The 17,871-nt window shown below is 32.8% G+C and overlaps 1 protein-coding gene across 7 annotated transcripts in view; it reads right to left on the reverse strand.

The window, feature by feature from the left end:
- Nucleotides 1–1,414: 1,414 nt before the first annotated feature.
- The window catches only part of DGKB (diacylglycerol kinase beta), a 586,550-nt gene continuing 570,093 nt past the window's right edge, over nucleotides 1,415–17,871 (reverse strand). For 6 of the 7 annotated variants that reach the window (XM_006911956.1, XM_025046894.1, XM_025046895.1 and 3 more), the window contains one exon: nucleotides 1,916–2,023. In XM_006911956.1, the coding sequence (XP_006912018.1) occupies nucleotides 1,916–2,023 (108 nt within the window). Of the gene's footprint in view, nucleotides 2,024–17,871 lie in introns of all 7 variants that reach the window. The other variant, XM_006911958.1, reaches the window with a different exon arrangement.

Raw genomic sequence — 17,871 nt, forward strand, 5'->3', positions numbered from 1 at the left:
TCTAGATTACTGTTCTGCCAAATACCAGTTTTTAAATTATACTGGGGCAAGTGATTGCTGTGCTACATTTGTAATTGTAATAATAATTTTCCTGGGAATGCTAAATAATGTCTTAATTTTATTCAAAAGCTTTTATTTTCAAAGCAATTAAACTTATTGTTGATTGGTATTTACCATCTAATGTTCCTGGAACACTAAAATAATATGCTTATACATAGTCTTCCATTATATCACATTACTTGAGAGTAACTATTTGATATAACAGCATTTAGTCGAGTTTCAAACCAAAGAACAAAAACTACAGCAATTTCACTTGAAATTCATAAATCCATGCACAGAATTGTGTTCAACAGAATCACTAAATGCTAATTGTTATTCAAAGATGAATGAATCAACAAAAAAACAGAGCTGATAAATCATTAGTACTTTAATGCAGAGTGGAGAGAGAAACTAATAAATCATGCATTTCAAGCACTTGTTTTCCTTATGGCATGTTTGAAAACATAAAACATGCAATGATGAAATGCAGGTCAATATGAATAAACAATACCAAATCTGCTCAGAATAGCATTTCATTTTATATCATAGGTTAAATGAAATATTAAGAAATGTACTATTCCATGATTTCTTTAAACAATCAGAGAATCCAACCATGTCATGAGCACCTTAAACAATGGTCTAGCCATTATTCCCAAATAAACATTCAGAATGTCATAGAGATGGCAGTGGAGTAGATGAGGGGGCTAATTGCATGCATGCTTTGCTTCAATGAGCTCAATATTATTACAGGTATCAATTTATTTTAGAAAGGAACTGACACAAGCATTTACTTTCTCAGTATACTTAACTAATCCATTAAAAATACAGACACTTATATTTATAAAAGACCAAAAAAAGCAAGAAATCAGCTCTTTATATATAACTTCTGTTAGGTTAATAATATTGAACTGTGATTGTGTTGTATGGCCTATTGTCTATGAAAGGTGAGAATTTTAATTATAATTAATGGGTAATTCACTCTCTTCCAGAGTTTTAGTCATCACAAAATTAATCATAAGAATCATAAATTTTCTCCACAATTAATTATGCATTAAAACATTTCTCTCAAGCATTTTTTTTTTTTCCTGAATCTTTGGTGGGAAACACAGTTAATTAGGCACATAGTTTAAAACATCTATTTGGTTACTGGTGTGGTTATGAATATTCTTCTAGATTCACATGCAGAAAGGAATAAGGCTGGTCATAGTACCACACTTTACTGCCAAGTAACATGTTTTCACTTATTTCCAGAATTAAAAACAAAACTAAACAAAATAAAAACCACTTTCTATTTTTCAGCACAAGAAAACTTTATACCTGATATTCAAATTCCACTCAGAAGCGTTAAGATGTCAATGAAAAACTATTTGGAAACAGCAAGGTACCATATACAACTATTTAATAAATTCTTTCAAAGAAAAGTTTCTCCTCAAGTCATAGGTCAAAGACTATTGATACACTGATTCTAAAAGGAAAAAGCACAGCAATCTGTGATTACTGATTAGTGCTTATTGATAATGGAATCACACTGAGAATCACATTGCCGTGGTATTTCCTTTTTTATGTTTCACAAGTTAAGAAACAGAAATTGAGGGAGAAATGGGTGGGAGACATAAAAATCAATGGGAATGCATGCAACAAAAATATGCAGTATCACTTCATGTAAACTTCTGCTCTCTTCATGCAAAGATGCCTATAAAAACTGACAATAAATTTTCTAATAGATGAATTTTCAATTAACTTAGTAACAGAAACTGTTAAACCAATTCTATGATTTACATGAGCAGGAGACTTGAAATGATTCAAAGATTTCCAGCATAAGTGTTTCATGGCCCAATTATGCTAATTAGATCTCTAAGAATGAAATGATACAGAATTACTCCTTGCTTCGGTTTCTTGTTCTTTTGACGAAGGAGCAGAACAACCCAGTTTTTGGAGGAGGGCCCATCAGCATTGGAGCTTGGTTCTTGTGTGTAATTTTTATCTAGGGAGAAAAAAGAGAAAGAGAGTAACTTCCAGATTTAATCCCAATTTCTGAGAATCTCTGTTAGGTTAATAATATTCCATGAGTTATTGAAATACCACAGTATAAAATGTAGTTTCAGAGTTTCTATTCTTTCAAAATATTTTTAAGATAGATAAAGATGTGCATTTAAACCATATTCTAATACTCAGTGTACTAACAGAATATAAAAAATAACTGAAATCACAATTTAATCATCATGTTACCTCTAACCTCACTTGTAGTAATAACCCCAAACTCCTTGTTTAGGTTACATTATTATCTAGTATAATTTATCAACCATTAGTTATGTATCATTTATTTAAGGCAGGGAAGGATACACCATTATAGTATTCAGAATTCTAGTTATAGCCAAACATAGAGATGCACTTGGTATCAAGGCAAGCCTTATTTATCTTGCTAATCAGATTGTTTCTTTCTTTCAACACGAATTGTAAGGCTTAATTTCAAAACAATAATTAGAATTGAAAGTCACACGTTAACATGTATAAAAGGTCAGGAATGATGAACCAGTTTTCTAATTTGTTAATTAATTGGTAATAGAATAGAATCAAATATTGAAAAGCCTGCTTAAAACACTTTGAGAGACTGTTCTAAAGCTACTCGTTTTGATTTCTTTGATATAAAACTACGAATCACCTTAAATGAGACAAGCTTAAAGTAGATTATGTCTGCAATTTTCTCTAATTCAAGTCTAAATTAGAGAAGACATTTTGTGAATATATGCTATGCTCAAAGCTAATTGAAAGCAATTATCAAAGTGGCATTTTGTCTGTGACTTTAAGATACATTGTAAGATAATAAATGATTCTCATTATGTAATAAAAAGGTCACATCTTGCCTTTGGGCTAGTGATGCTAAGAGTTTTTCAAAAGCAATCTGAGACATTTTCTTTAGAGAACTGCGACTAATACAAGAACCATCGCTTATTAAATATCAGTTGTCACCTGCATAGCACCCGCATCAGAGATGAGTATTTCTTTCAAAAAGAAACACCACCTCATTAAAAGCTGCAAAAATATATCTCTTAAAGTGCATATCTGACATTTTCAAGTTAAAATGAATATCCTTCACTTGTCATTCACTAATAGTGATGAAACCAAAAAAAATGTATGTCACGTGGACAGTATCATTAAAATCAGTACTGGGGCTTTTGGGAAACAGAGGTTTACTTCACAGTCTAGAAAGACAGAAGTATGTCAAAAATGTGGAAAAATGAACAACTTTATTTAACTCTGTTAGAATCAGGTTATTCTGGGAAGATTCAGTGTTTCTTTCTTTACTGTAAAAATCAATTACACCTGTAAAAAGCCAGTAGGCTAAACCAGCCCCTTACTCTCTGGTTATGTAATTTATGTCATTCTATTTTATTCTATTTTATTTTTTTATTTTTATTTTATTTTATTTTTGTTATCTTATGAACTGGAGAATTGATAACTAAATAGTTAAGATGTAAGAATGCATCTATATATGTAGATTGAAAAAGATCTCTACCAGATTTTCTCTCTCAATAATTTGACTTTAGATTACACTGTACCATATGCTATTGATTTTAAACTCCTCTGAATCCTAGCTTTGTACAATATCTAATAAGGCATCATTCATTCATTTATTCATTTCACAAAATTGATTGAGCTCCTACCATGCTTTAGAAACTGTACCAGGAACTTTTAAAAAATAGATAGTGCACAATCTCTGCCCTCAAAGAATTATAGTCAAGTAGGAAAGAGAAATTTAACAAGCACATACAATAGTGATATAGATGCCGAAATAGGAGACTAAGCAAAATGGCACTGTTTTTTTAAACGCTGAACATGAAGATGAATCTTTTTACACAAAAGTGTAACTTTTAAATGAGTACCAGGGAAGCAGCTATCACATATTACTTATATCATAAACTTAGATTCAAATAGAACATTAGCAGCAGAAGTAAGAAGGCCGATTCACAGTTGCTGGACTAAACCCTTTAGAGGGTACAAGAGTATTAGGACATGCTGGAAAATAAGATCATTCTTATCAAATTATTAGTGTTAAGATTTCAGAAGAAATATATCATTACAGTCACTTACATACGGTTAGCATCATTTTATGACAAGCATAGCCAAAATAGCATGAATTACTGTGTATGAGATTTTGTTTGCTCTTCGTGTTTTTTAGGTATTTGAATTTTGATCATGGCTATCTTTATATTGGTAATCCTTTTTTGAAAGAAATCACAAGTTAGTATGCCTTCCAAAACAGCATAGTATCTCATTCAGCGCTCCTGACAGGATGAGACATTTAATTCACGTTACTGACTAATAGGGGGTTCCAGTTTTCAGTTTCTATGCAGAATGACAGCCAGTTCTATTGTTACAAATATTTATAACCCGACATCTTGGTTGTTTAATCAGTCTCATGGTCAAAATACACAACTCTTTCTTTCACTTAACATTATTTCTATTAAAAAAAAAAATTACATCTCATCTCTTTGGTCTGTTGTTTAAGGAAATGAGAAACAATTGGCTATATTTTCCTCATGACTCTTTCTTATTCAGGGGAGATAACATGGAGGAAGCCAGCATTCATGAAGTGTCTGTTATATATCCAGGCTCTCTGCATATGTTATTTCATTATAAAATTACACGTCTTTTATATTTGAGCAGAAAAAAAAACTACTCCATTAAGGTTGAGAATAATTCCAGTCCAGGTGAATTGTTTCTGTGGTAATCACAGAAAGTCCAGGTGTAGAGACTTAAGTGTAACTTCAGGTTCGGATTGCCCATGTGGGATAAACCTGGTTAAAGGGGCCTCACCAGGCCTGGAGTAATGATTCAGATGCCTGTTCCACACATTCCACACTCTTGTATTTTTATTTTTTTGAGATCCTGTTGTCTAGTAGAAAACAACACTGAGTAAGTAGCAGATTCCAAAGACTTTAGAAAGTAGTAAGTTTCAGCAATCTGAAGACTTGAACCAACTTTCAGGCTCTCTTTGAGAGCTTCTTTGAAAAGTCAGGTGGTTACTTCTTAGTTGTTCATCAATGCGTCGGTGATGAGTAAGGCATTTTATAACTTGATTTTGATTATTTAGTTTGGCAGAGAATCTGAGATTATAAATGAGAGAGAGTTGTGGAATCATAAGCAATGGTGATGAAGCTCCTAGAAGTTGGAGTGGCTGCATGAAGGTAGAAAAATATTGCTTAAAAAATGTCAGATAAATATTCTCAGTAATACAATGTTGTCCTTGTAAAAAAAACTCTTCATTTCTGCATATCATCTACTCTTTTGAAAAGCAACAGCAGCAGAAGAGGCATTTCTACTGTCCCATGACTCTTTCTAATTCTGTCTTCATATTTCAAATTAAGATTGAACACATATAAAAATATAAACATGACAAAATTCTATTTCAGTTTCAGTTTTAGGAATAGTCAATATGAAATAGAGATGCATACATATAAAATAGTTGAAGGATTTCAAGGCAAAGTTTTCCTATTACACTGTCAGGGTACATATTGTGACAGTTCCACCTCATGACTGTAATATTAAGAATAATAATATGAATAAAAAGTAACAAGATTTGGCTCTTACAGTGTGCTGACCAGTATGCTAAGTGTTTTCCACATTGTTCAATACTATCTGCTTCATCCATCTCTTTGAATTGCCCTCCACAAAACTCAACTCCCATAAAATTATTATTGAAGAGTGTAGAATTGCAGTATAATTTCATAAAAGGGATAGAAAAAAGGGTTTATTTCTCCCAGCAGACAGCGAACAGTATCTATTCCCATTAGACATTTATGTTGTCTCCAAAGGCCTTCTTTAGCTCAACTAAAATCAAAGGAAGAGAGGAGAACACGTGTGGCCCAACCCACTGGTATTTTTTTCCAAGTTCCCTGTTTCCTCTCTTTGACTATTCCCATTTATTATAACAAGAAATATTTCTCTTCATCAGGTTATCTGAACAACCTGTTCAATATTCAATCCCTGGAGACCACCTCTACACACCTGAATGCTTTATCAAAGCATTCTGATAAGATTAAAACAGAGGTGGATCTATTTTCCCTTCAATGAGTTCTCATACCTGTTAGAAGATAATTTTTTCTGTAATTTTATTTTTATATTATTTAATTTTATCCTCTGAACAACCCTGGGAAGTCAAGTGTCAACATCCTTAATTTACAATATAGGACAAAAACTTAGAGAGGTTCTATAACCTGCATTACACAATTCATGTTGGTAAGTGCAAGAACTGGGTTTGAGAGCTGACTCAAATCTCCCAACACTGCTCGTTAATTCCCATCTCTGTACCTTTGTGCCAGTTATTGCCCTGGAAAACCTTCCCTCTCTTTTCTGCCAAGCAAATTTCGAACCCGTTCCTGCCCAGAGCAAACGGCACATTATTGTGAAATTTCAAAGCACAGAGATAAAAACGAGATTTTAAATGCCCTTTGAGAGAGAAAAAAAAAACAGGTCACTTACAGAAAAATAAAAATCAGTGTGGCATCAGGCTTCTCAAAAACATTAGTGCTAAAAGAAAATGGAAAAAAAACACCTGCAAACCCCAGAGGAAAAGATAATTTTATCTTAGAATTCTATACTTAGTCAATGTATCAATTAAATGTAAGGGTACAAAAAAGACATTTTCAGTCATAAAAAAAGATCTAGAGAGTTTACCTTTTGTATGCCCTTTAAAACATATTTGAGGAACAAAAACATATTTGAGGGTGTTCTCCGGCAAAACAAATGAGTGAGCTAAGAAAGAGATTCAAAAGACACATGATCATACCGATAACACCAAAAGCTGGTGAGGATGTGGAGCAACAGAACTCTCTCCTACATCGCTGGTGTGAATGCAAAATGGTACAGCCACTTTGGAAGACAGTTTGGTAGTTTCTTACAAAACTAAATGTACTCTTATCAAATGATCCAGTGATCATGCTCTTTAATATTTATCCAAAGAAGCTGAAAACTTATGTCTGCACTAAAATTTGCACATGGATGTTTAGAGCAGCTTTAGTCATAATTGCCCAACCTTGTAAGCAACCAGTCGGTGAATAAATAAATCAACTATAGTAGATCCAGAAAATGAAATATTAGTCAGTGCTAAAAAGGAATGAGCTATCAAGCCACAAAAAGACATGGAGGAAACTTAAATGCATATTCCTAAGTGAAAAAGCCAATCTGGAAGGGTTAAATACTGTATGATTCCAACATATTACATTCAGGAAAAGGCAAAACTATGTAGATAGTAAGAAGATCAGTGGCTGCCAGGGGTTGGGGGGGAGGGAAGGATGAATTGGTAGAACACAGAAGAAATATTCCATATAAAATTATGCTGATGAAAATTTGGCATTATACATTTGTCCAAACCAAAGACTTAGAATGTACAACACCAAGAGTCAGTCATAATGTAAACTATGGACTTCGGGTGATTATGATGTGTTAATGTAGATTAAATGATTGTATCAAATGTACCACACTGGTGGGGGATGTTGATAGTGGAGAGACTCCCCATGTGTGGGATTGGGGTTAGGTGGAAATCTCTATATATTCCTTTCCTTTTTTCTGTAAACCTAAAAGTACTCTAAAAAATTGCTGATTAAAAAAAAAGTAACAGATGGTACAACTGAGACCCAAGACAATAGATTTGCAATAAACTTAAAAAGAAACCTGCAGGGAAGGGCTTCTGCCATATAAAAAAGAGGAGTGGGGATAATAGATAAATTGATATGGTGTAGCTTTAAAAAATGAGAATTACTGTAACTTTGCAAAGGAGAAAAAAAAGAGATTTTAAAAGCTTTATAGAAAGAAAATGTCATTGGTGTCAATGCTTGGTTCTCCAGTTCGTTTGTTTTCATAATATCAATGATTATATATTTTATACTGACTTAAATAAAATTATATATTTTTTTCAGAAGCAGAACAGCATAATAATTAAGAATCAGACTGCTTATGTCTACCACTTCCTACCTGGAGACTTTGGGCAAGTGACTATGATTCATTTCTCTCATCAATATTGTAGAAACTTTAATATAGGTCTATTTCATTAGTTTCTTGTAAAGACTACATGAATCAATGTGCACAAAATGCTTAGAATGTCACCTGGCATGTAAAAATCACTCAGTACATATTAACTATTAGTAAGAGTTAAATAGAGTAATGTAAGAGTTTTAAACCATGTTTCTATAGCATGAAGTAGAATATACCTAAAACTAATGGGTAAAAAACAAAACAGAACAAAACAAAACAGTAAACTGTATTGTTTATAGATAAAGAATAAATGATTAGAAAAGCCAAAGAATTAAAAAATGGACCTGGTGAAACAGAAGTGATGGGACAGAGGCTGTCTATTTTTCTTGCAAGTCTATACATTTTTTAAAGATGCATATATTGATACAAACATTTTAAAAATTAAAAAAAAAAACCTCTCTACAGGTAATTGTCTTGCACTCTAGTGTTCTGTTTTCCAAATGTGGTCCACAGACTAGGATTGTTGACATCATTGTTATAAATGGAGCCTCCTTGGTCCTCCCCAGACCTTCTGAATCAGATTCTGCTTTATGACAAGACCTCCAGGCGATCAATATGCACGATTAAATTTGAGAAGCCCTGATCTATTTGTCATTATACTTTTCCTCCTAAGGCTTAAGACTAATAAAATCTGTTGACTGACTGACTGACTGACTGTGACTGACAGAATGACCAGCACCTTCTTATGCTCACCCCCAAAACATATGGTTGAGAGGTAATATCAATGGAAATAAATAACTTAATTTACTCAACTATAATTAGCTTTATTGCTAATCTACTAGGTTCCAGCTTATTTCAGTTTAGTGCTGGAGATTCCAAGTTGAATGAGATTTTTTAAAAAAGCATAATTGATGTACTAACAGTCTCATGATGATAACATGCAGTAGTAGGGTGTGATATGCATTGTGCTACAGAGGTAGTCTCAGTGTTCAATGCAAGCACAAAGCAATGCCATTTAGATCATGGTGGAAAGACAGGACATCATTAAACCTGAATTTTAGCAACATCACTCTGGAAGCATACATCAGAGGCCAGATGCCCTACCAGAGGCAGGGAGATCAGATGGGAGGTTAATATAATAATCCAGAAAAGAAGCAAAATTAACTTAAAATATGGCAGTGGCAGATTTGAGAGACATCAGGGCGGTACAACCTAGGACATGATACTAGCTGATTGTCTGTGTGGAATATTGGAAAAGGGAAAGATTTTAGTATGACTTCCATGCTTTTAGCTCTGCTTGTTATGTGAGTGGTGATACTTTTATAGAAAGAGATGCATTTTTGGCAGGGGTAGGAACCAGGAAGTTGGTGAACTCAGTGTTCAGTGTGACATTCTGAGGGAAATGTTCAGTGTCTTTTAGATATGTAGGTCTGGTGTTCAGAGGAGAACCCATTCTGAGACAGATGCAGACGTGATGAGCTTGCAAATTATATCCACTTAGAAGAGATTACTTAAGGATAGTCAGAAGAGGTCAGACTATGTAACTGGGGGACACAGTCATTAAAGGGTGAAGCAGAGGAAGAATGTCATTCTATGAAGGAATCTAAGCTACTAGCCAGAGAGGGAGGAGAAAAACTAGAAAGAAGCATCATTATATAAACATTTCTAATCAATCTTCACTGTGGCCTATTCCTCTTCTATTAAGAGAGTGAAACCATAAAATTGCAAGTGTCTAGGTTAGAGTTGTCTCAGTTTTTCACTGTGGTTTGCATATAAGTAAGTTACTCAATTGCTTACCCTAATTCTAAATCTAGAAATCATAATATTTGAGAGTTATATACTGCAGGATGTTTAAGTAGTTGTCCATGTTATTCAAAGCTTGGCAAGCATTTTCTGTAAAGGGCTAAATGGTAAATATTCAGGCTTTGTGAGCTATGAGGCCTCTGTAACTACTCAACTTTGCCATTGTGGCACAAAAGTATTCATATACTTTATGTAAATAAGTGGTTGTATTTGTGTTGCAGTAAAACTTTATGCATGGACACTAAAATTTGATTTTCATATAATTTTAACATTATAAAATAGCGTTCTTATTTTGATATTTTTAACCAATTAAAAATGTAAAATTAAAAAAATCCTTAGCTCTTTGGCAATACAAAAACAGGCAGTTGTCCGGATTTGGCCCAAAGGGCATAACTTGTTGACCCTTGATGTAATTATAGTCAATTCTGAAAATTACATCCGGAATTATGAGGCATTCGGTAGAAGAAACAAATTTTAATTTAAAGTTATGATTTAATGGGTCAATAGCTAAAAAAATGAATGAAAGTACAAATAATTTCATATGGCATATTTTTGCTATACTGAGTGCCACCATTTGGAATTCGTTCTGTGAAAATTCTGAACCAGTTTTCCCAATTTGACAATGTATCAACTGATCAAATCTGGCTTAAATGCATAGTCTATTACCCTGTGCCAGGGTGGGCTTAATAATGTTGCTCTTAGAAAGTACCTCGGCAGGTAGCATTTTACTTTTTAAATATTCTCACTGTATCTAGCCAATATTTTCTTTCCTTCTTTAACCTCTTTAAGGGTTTATTATCACTGGATTTATTCAGCTACCTTAAAAATGAAGTTTTCAGAGCAAAATAAATGCCATAAAATATCTATGGGGAGAGCTTAATTTAGCAATTATCTGGAACATTAAAAGTTACCTAGCTTGATTCTGGAATAAGATCGTCTCCTTCTAATAATGAAAACCATTTTGAATTCGTGTGTGTAGCTGAGCCATATGACAGTGGGAATAAAGAGCATGCTAAATTTTTCAGGTCCATAACTGCCAAAAAGCAAAGCAATGAAACATAACAATTTTCTAAAATCTCTGTGCCAGCTTCTTTATGATTCTAACCATTATTTTCTGCAATGATAGTAATTTCCAAGTTTAATGTATAAGTCTTTGATCTAACATCAAATCCAGAGAAATCATTGAGAAGAATTTACAATAAATCTTTGAAAAATGGGCTTGAGAGGTTTATTTGCTGATGAAATTTATAGGAATTTTAAATATATATGGTAATGAAAAAAGAGAAATATTTCTAAAAGTGATGGGCTATTTGGCCACTCTGTAAGAGAAATATTCATACCTGGATTTGAAATCTATTTTAAAGATATCAATTTGGTTCTCTCATTCACAATATTTTATGGTTGTAAATTGGTTGCCAGAAGTCAACTTAAAAAAAATCTTTTTATAATTTCCATGTCTCTACAGAGAAATTTAACCCACAACTTTAACCCAGTAATTGCTTTTCTTTTCCTAGGGCCTCTACAAATCTTTGGTCATATGGGAAAAAAAAAAAAAAAAAAACAGAAAACAAAAATAAAAAGAAAAACAGAAAACAAAATAATACTCAAAAAAATTCTCATCCTTGACTATAACCAGAGAATATTTACAATATTCACTACTTGTGGTTCTGCTCTTCTTAATAAGTAATATTTCATATATTTTCCTTATGTAGTCTTTTCATAGAGCATAGGGGTTAAGATCATTGGCTTGGGACTTGAGGCAAGGGTCTGAGTGCCAGCTTGGCCACTGGTCAAAGCATCTCCCATTTTTGAGCCTCAGTCTCTATTGACTAAAGGTATAACAATATACCTACTTTATAGGACCACTGCAAGTACCAAATGAGACTATGCATGTCAAATATGTGTTTAATAAATGTTACCTACTATTTTTAGTGTAATTATGTTTATTTAGTACAATGGAGAACTCATTTCGCTAACCTCTTTCTTCTCTGAGACAACAAGGATTTCAGGATTCCTTGGGTAACACTGGGAGATAGCATATTATGGCCATCTGCCTTCTCTCTGTGGAGGCCAGAAGCACCTGGTAGCATTCCAGCCACATGCCAGGTTCCACTTCAACCCAAAGGAAAGATTAGAAAGAAATTCATGTGGCATACTTACTCACAGAAAGAATGGATTTTTTTTTAAACCAAGGGAAATCAATAAGCACATATTGACAAATTATGAAAAGAAACTTCTTTAATGATCCAAATTCCTAGACTCAGCTACACCTTTGCCTATTTGGAGTATCATAGAAAAGACCTTAAAGACTTTTTTCCAATTTAAACTATTTCATGGTAATCCAGTAAACATTTTGATATGAAACTCATAAAAAATTGCCATCATGTCATGTAATGATAATTGATGTTCCTAACAATGTGCCTAGGATATATTGATTGGGGAGCATAACTTAGTTGAATTTAATTGGAGAGAAAATAATATATTTTCCAGATTCTCCTTTTCAAGGACTGTCCTATCATTTATTCAATTGTTTAAGCTAGAAATCTGAATCATCCTTGGCACTTTCTCCTTACCTCTCATAAGCAATCTATCAATTTTACCCCTCAAATATTATCTGTATTTCTTGATTTTGTTTTTTGGAGCGGGCGGGGGTGGGGGGGTACTTCTATTATCACCACCCTAAGGCCTGAACAAATGAAGGAGTCTCCTAACTAGTTATTGCCTTTCCTTCCAAACCGTTTCCACCCAGAATGATCTTATCACCATAAATCTGATCACATCACTCTCCTGCTTAAACTATTTAGTTCTATATGCCTCTTAAACTAAACTAAATAATCTTACTGTGGGCTTCAAGGCCCTGCAGCTCTGATTCTCACTGAATCACCTCTCTTACCCAACACCTCTCTTCCTTCTGTTCCACGTCTATCATGTTATCTTTCACATCCATGTACATACTATGCTCCTTCTTACTCTATGCTATTTCTTCTGCATAGGACACTCTTCCCTGCCTTTATACCTAGTTATATGCTCCTTATCCTTTAGTTCTCAGGTCTATTTTGAGTTCCTTTGAAAGTCTTCTTAGACCTCCTTCCTTTGAGGAGGTCAAATTATTTTATTTTATCTTGTCATAGTACCATAGTACCATGACATCATAGTACCACAGTATCATAGTACCATGAACCTTCTGTTCACAGAATTTATATCATTACTGGAATTTCATATTTATATGGCTCTTCGAGTAATATATTTCTGCACTGAGTTCAGAGGTCATGTCTTTTTTTAAATTTTATTTCGTTTTCTCTCCATTATTGTACTCTAGGACAAAATGTCTGCACTTTATCAAGAAAGAATTCAATAATCACAGACTTTCTTGACTTAGCTTAGATGGAATAGTTGTATTATCTTTTTAAGTTTTATTTATTAATTTAATAATCATGTCTAATAATATCTATTTTTTTCACCCCATAGAATTGTCATATGGATAAAACAACATAATATGTAATCATCTTAAAATATTTTTGTCTCCTCAAATGAAACATGTGTAACTATGTTCTGACTCTTCAAGGAGATAAAAGCAATGTTATTAAATTGTATTCAGTGTATTTTTATTAAGAATTTTTAAATTCAGATTTTTATTTGAAATTTGTAACTCACCCCAGGAACATCTCTATGAGACACTAAACCCTGTTCTCTCGTAGTGGATAAGAAGGCTTGCTCTTTAAAACTTTCAAGAACAGTTTGCTGCTCTTTAAGGAAAAGCTTAGAATATGTTAGCTATATTTTCTAATTTTAATACAAAAAATCAGAAGAAATGAAGAGCCAGATATGTTATGACCACAAGGCATATGTGGGAGGAATGTCAGGCTCAGACCTTGTGATTCTGTAATTTGTATTCCCAAATGAGAGACCTCTAACTACACTACTCTGGAAATAATAGAATTTACTATTATTAGTCTAATGATGCCCATTGACTGGGAGACTACCCATTCTAGAGAAATATATTCAATGAACTAATGATATATATAATTGGTCCTCTTCAAAGCTAATGACAGAATTCCGTTAAGTGTATACAGTTTTACTGCTTTAAAATGTTTAACAGTCCTGGATCAAATCAATATAAATGCAGGAAATATTATATACTTGATATATTTCTCATTTCAATTTTTGCCTTTTCTTGTTTTTGGACAGTGTGCCCAATTTAGGTTAGAAGTTCCTATCAAAAAATACAAAGATGAGAGACACTGTTATATTTTAGCTGAAATGAAAAGAACTTTTCTAAATTGAAACTTATGACTAGATTAATTCAGGTTTTAAAATGAAGAACAAAAGAACAATTTAGGCTGATTTCAAAATATTTAAATAGAATGTATTAAAGAAAAGAACTATAAAAAGTAAGCCTAATTATAAATAACATGTTTGGAATAACTTTTTAAATATAATGGTAAGAAAAATTCTTTAAAATATTTTTGTGCAAAATGCAATCAGATCTAATCAGTTTGGCATTAATTAAGCTCTAATAATGTACTTCAGTATCTCTCCTAAGTACTGTGATCCGTTTCTCCTTCATCCAAGTCGATTTGTGCACATTACGTTGTCATCATAATTTTAAAACATACTGAGAAAATGACAGAGCTGTAAAATTAAAATAAATGATTAATGGTATTTTTTTTCATGTTTTGTACTAATAGGTATTACTGAGGCTTTAAATTAATAGAGCTGTCAAGCTCATGGGTATTACAGATCCAGCAATGAACCAAAATGGAAATTATACATTCCACAGACACCTAAAGATGACACTTTGGAATATTTTAAATTTTAATTAGAAGGTGAAATTGTTTTGTTCCTCGTAACCACAGCAAATTAATTGGAAATTAGTCACAACCAATCCCTTTTTTAACAATCTGAAATGAAGAGATTGGTGCTTTACACCTTAACATTCTTGTTTTGGGGCCAGAAAGCACACATGCAGTAAATTGCATTGTCAATTACAAAAAAAAAAACAACAACTGTTGTGAAATTAGAAAAAATTATGCACAGGTAAACAAAACTAATTAATGCATAAGTAACAGGGGAACACATAAAATAGCTCCCAACTAAACACTAAAGTGCCAGTCTTTGAAATAAAATTAGGGTTTCAGAAGTGCAAATTTATGCAAAAGTATTTACCAATGAAGTCGTAGGTAAAAAGATGTTTTTAGTTTCTGTTTTATTTAACTGCTTTTGGACTCTCACTACCACTCACACCTTAAAAAATATACCCATCGGACCAGCAGTCTGCTTATTCAAATATGTGTCAAAATGGCAGAAGAGTGTTAGTTAATTTTCTATTCCTCAAAATATCAAGATTTAGACTCATTAAATAACAAATGGTGGTATTTCCTTTTTTAAGATTTATCCTTATTCTGTATTTAAATGTTAGGCAAAATGTAATTTCTATGCACATCAGGAAAATATTCATTATCTTCATCTACCTTTTAAGCATTCTCCAACTGATAATTTACAGGTTACCCTTTCTCCTTCATCACTAAAAATACAAATGTTCCCTTGTCAGCCATTTTGCCCCTCTTTAAAGTAAGCCATTAGACCAGCTTAAGATTCCTTGAAAATGGTGTGTCTACAAACTTAGCAAGTGTCAAGTTACAACAGCTGTGTAACTTTTAATGAGAAAATAATATTCTTATCAAATTTTCAAAACAAGACTACTTTCCAGGAAATCAACCTGGTGCATTCAATATGATTTCATACTATTTAAAGTTAATTGATTTAATTAAAATGTCTTGGGAGATTCAAAGGTGTGGTAAACCTGTAGATAACTTTCACAGCACTATTCTATTCTGGATGAGTTTTAATATAATTTTCTTTTTAGATAATTAACAAAGATGTTAAATGGTATGGTAAAATAATGTCCTTTTCTAAACTGAGCTTATCTGTAAATGATCATGGTAAAACAATAAAAGTCACTGCTACCTTTTTTGTAACACTTTGGCTAAATTTCAAGAAGATGTCAATTTTTGTCCTACCATAATAAAATAAGATGAGTTTAATTTTCTTCCCCTGTATGATTCTGGATAACAGGGAAGTTAATCTAAACAATGAAAAAAAGAGAAAAATTCAAGTGTGTTAATAAATATAATACTTAAAAATATACACTTATAAATAAATATACACCATAAAATAACTAATACATTCTCAGTATTGTTATAATGTGGAATATAGTAATTTTCAACAACCCTTCAACACTTAGACTTCTAGGTGGCTAGTTTTAAGAATAAAGGAAAAGTTTCAAGAAGATTTACTTATTCTCTGCAGTCCAGAGGTCACTGACATAAATACAAGACCTTAGTTTCTGGCTTTCATTCCTGTTTTCTACCTATTGGGATATACTTATTTTGCATAGTAATTTCCTTAAGCAGTTTTTCCCTCCCTCCTTATGAAAATCCCATAAAACATTGCTTTCAAGGAATGAAAGATATTTTTAACCTCAGACCATATTAAATTTCTGTACAAGTGCTAGAAAAGTTGACTATTTCAGTTGTAGAAGCCAGTTTGCTCAAAATAACTTTTAAAATATTAAAACCTAGAATGGATTTCAAATAAAAACCTGATATACAGAAGTTTTAATAAAATGGTTCACCTTCTACAATAAAACAGTGGTAAGGTTGTATCCTTTCTAATCTGTGTTCAGTTCCTTGGTCTGTGGGATCTGTTAATTTAGTAGTAGGCATAGAAGACCCACCTACCATAAAGATAAGCACACTCCAGCTATTTTCCTATTTCTTAAAATCATCCTGTTCTTCCCATAAAATTTTCTATGTACTGTTTATACTTAGGCTTCAGTAACTAGTTGTCAGAAAACACAATTCTATCCACAATTTGCCTTTACAAATATTTACTGTATCCTTAGCAATCAAGAGATATATAAGCACACAAACTATGGGAAAAAAGCAATCCATCCAATAACATTATATTTTCTAATGTAATATTAGATGAAATGGTAATTTAAATGATATTTCCAAGTAGAAAGGGTTTTCATGGTATTCAACTTTACAAGTGTGTTGAAAGGAACATTAAAACAATCTCGGCTTATTTTGCTTCCCAACTCTAAGTGTCGTATGCTGGGTTTGCTGTGGTTAGAGTTGCTAGTTAAAGTGCCATGGAGTCTCATTGGCCTGGTTGCCTTGTTTTACACTGTGCTCCTTTACTCAATACTATACTTCAGATTCACTGTACTTCTTCTTCTGAACCTTTTATCCTTAGGCAAACAAGCTTAATGAAGCAATGGGGAATGGAAAAACATGTTGGGGAGTGGAAAAACATGTTTGGGAGTAGAAAAACAAGTTAGGAACAGTCTTAGTCTTATAACTCTTTACTTCATGACCTTGGACATTCACCTAACCCCATCTGCACAGTCTAAAAGCTGCCCATAGAATCACATAACTTATTTGCAAAGTCTTAAAATATGTTTGCCTATAGACAAGGTAATCTGAAAAACATAGACTCATGGGGGTCATCCATATCATTACTGGTGTAGAGAAATACCTAAAACTTAACTTTATCCTTGTAGATTAGTAGAAAAGCTATGCTTTTTGGTCAATTATTTTCACTCAAACAAAAAGTTAAATGCTCTATCAAGTACTTAAATGTAGGACACATGAATAAAATAAAAATTAATGAAGTTTTTTCAAAAAGGATAAGATTTATGATTCAAGGTTTAGGGCATTTCTTAGACTTATTTAGTATATTTGTAAGAGATATGAAAATGAAGACTGTACTGTGAAATCTCAAAGTTGGCAGATAAGCACTTCTGGTTAATAATATGCCAACCTAATGGGGGCAATACAGACAGACTTCAAGCAGCCATATACAATAAAATCTAAGGAAAGTGATGTGTTTTCAGTTCTAGTTAAAAAGAAGTAAGCATATTCCACACTGTTTTTCCTCCTGGAGGCAAGTATAAATGCTGCACAGAATACAATAAACAGCTATCCGAGGATACTGAAAAGCAAATGATAGCAGACAGATTAGGGAAGGAAACTAGAGCATGAAGTGCCAGTG

Source organism: Pteropus alecto, unplaced genomic scaffold (assembly GCF_000325575.1).
Source record: "Pteropus alecto unplaced genomic scaffold, ASM32557v1 scaffold21, whole genome shotgun sequence".
NCBI lineage: Eukaryota > Metazoa > Chordata > Mammalia > Chiroptera > Pteropodidae > Pteropus > Pteropus alecto.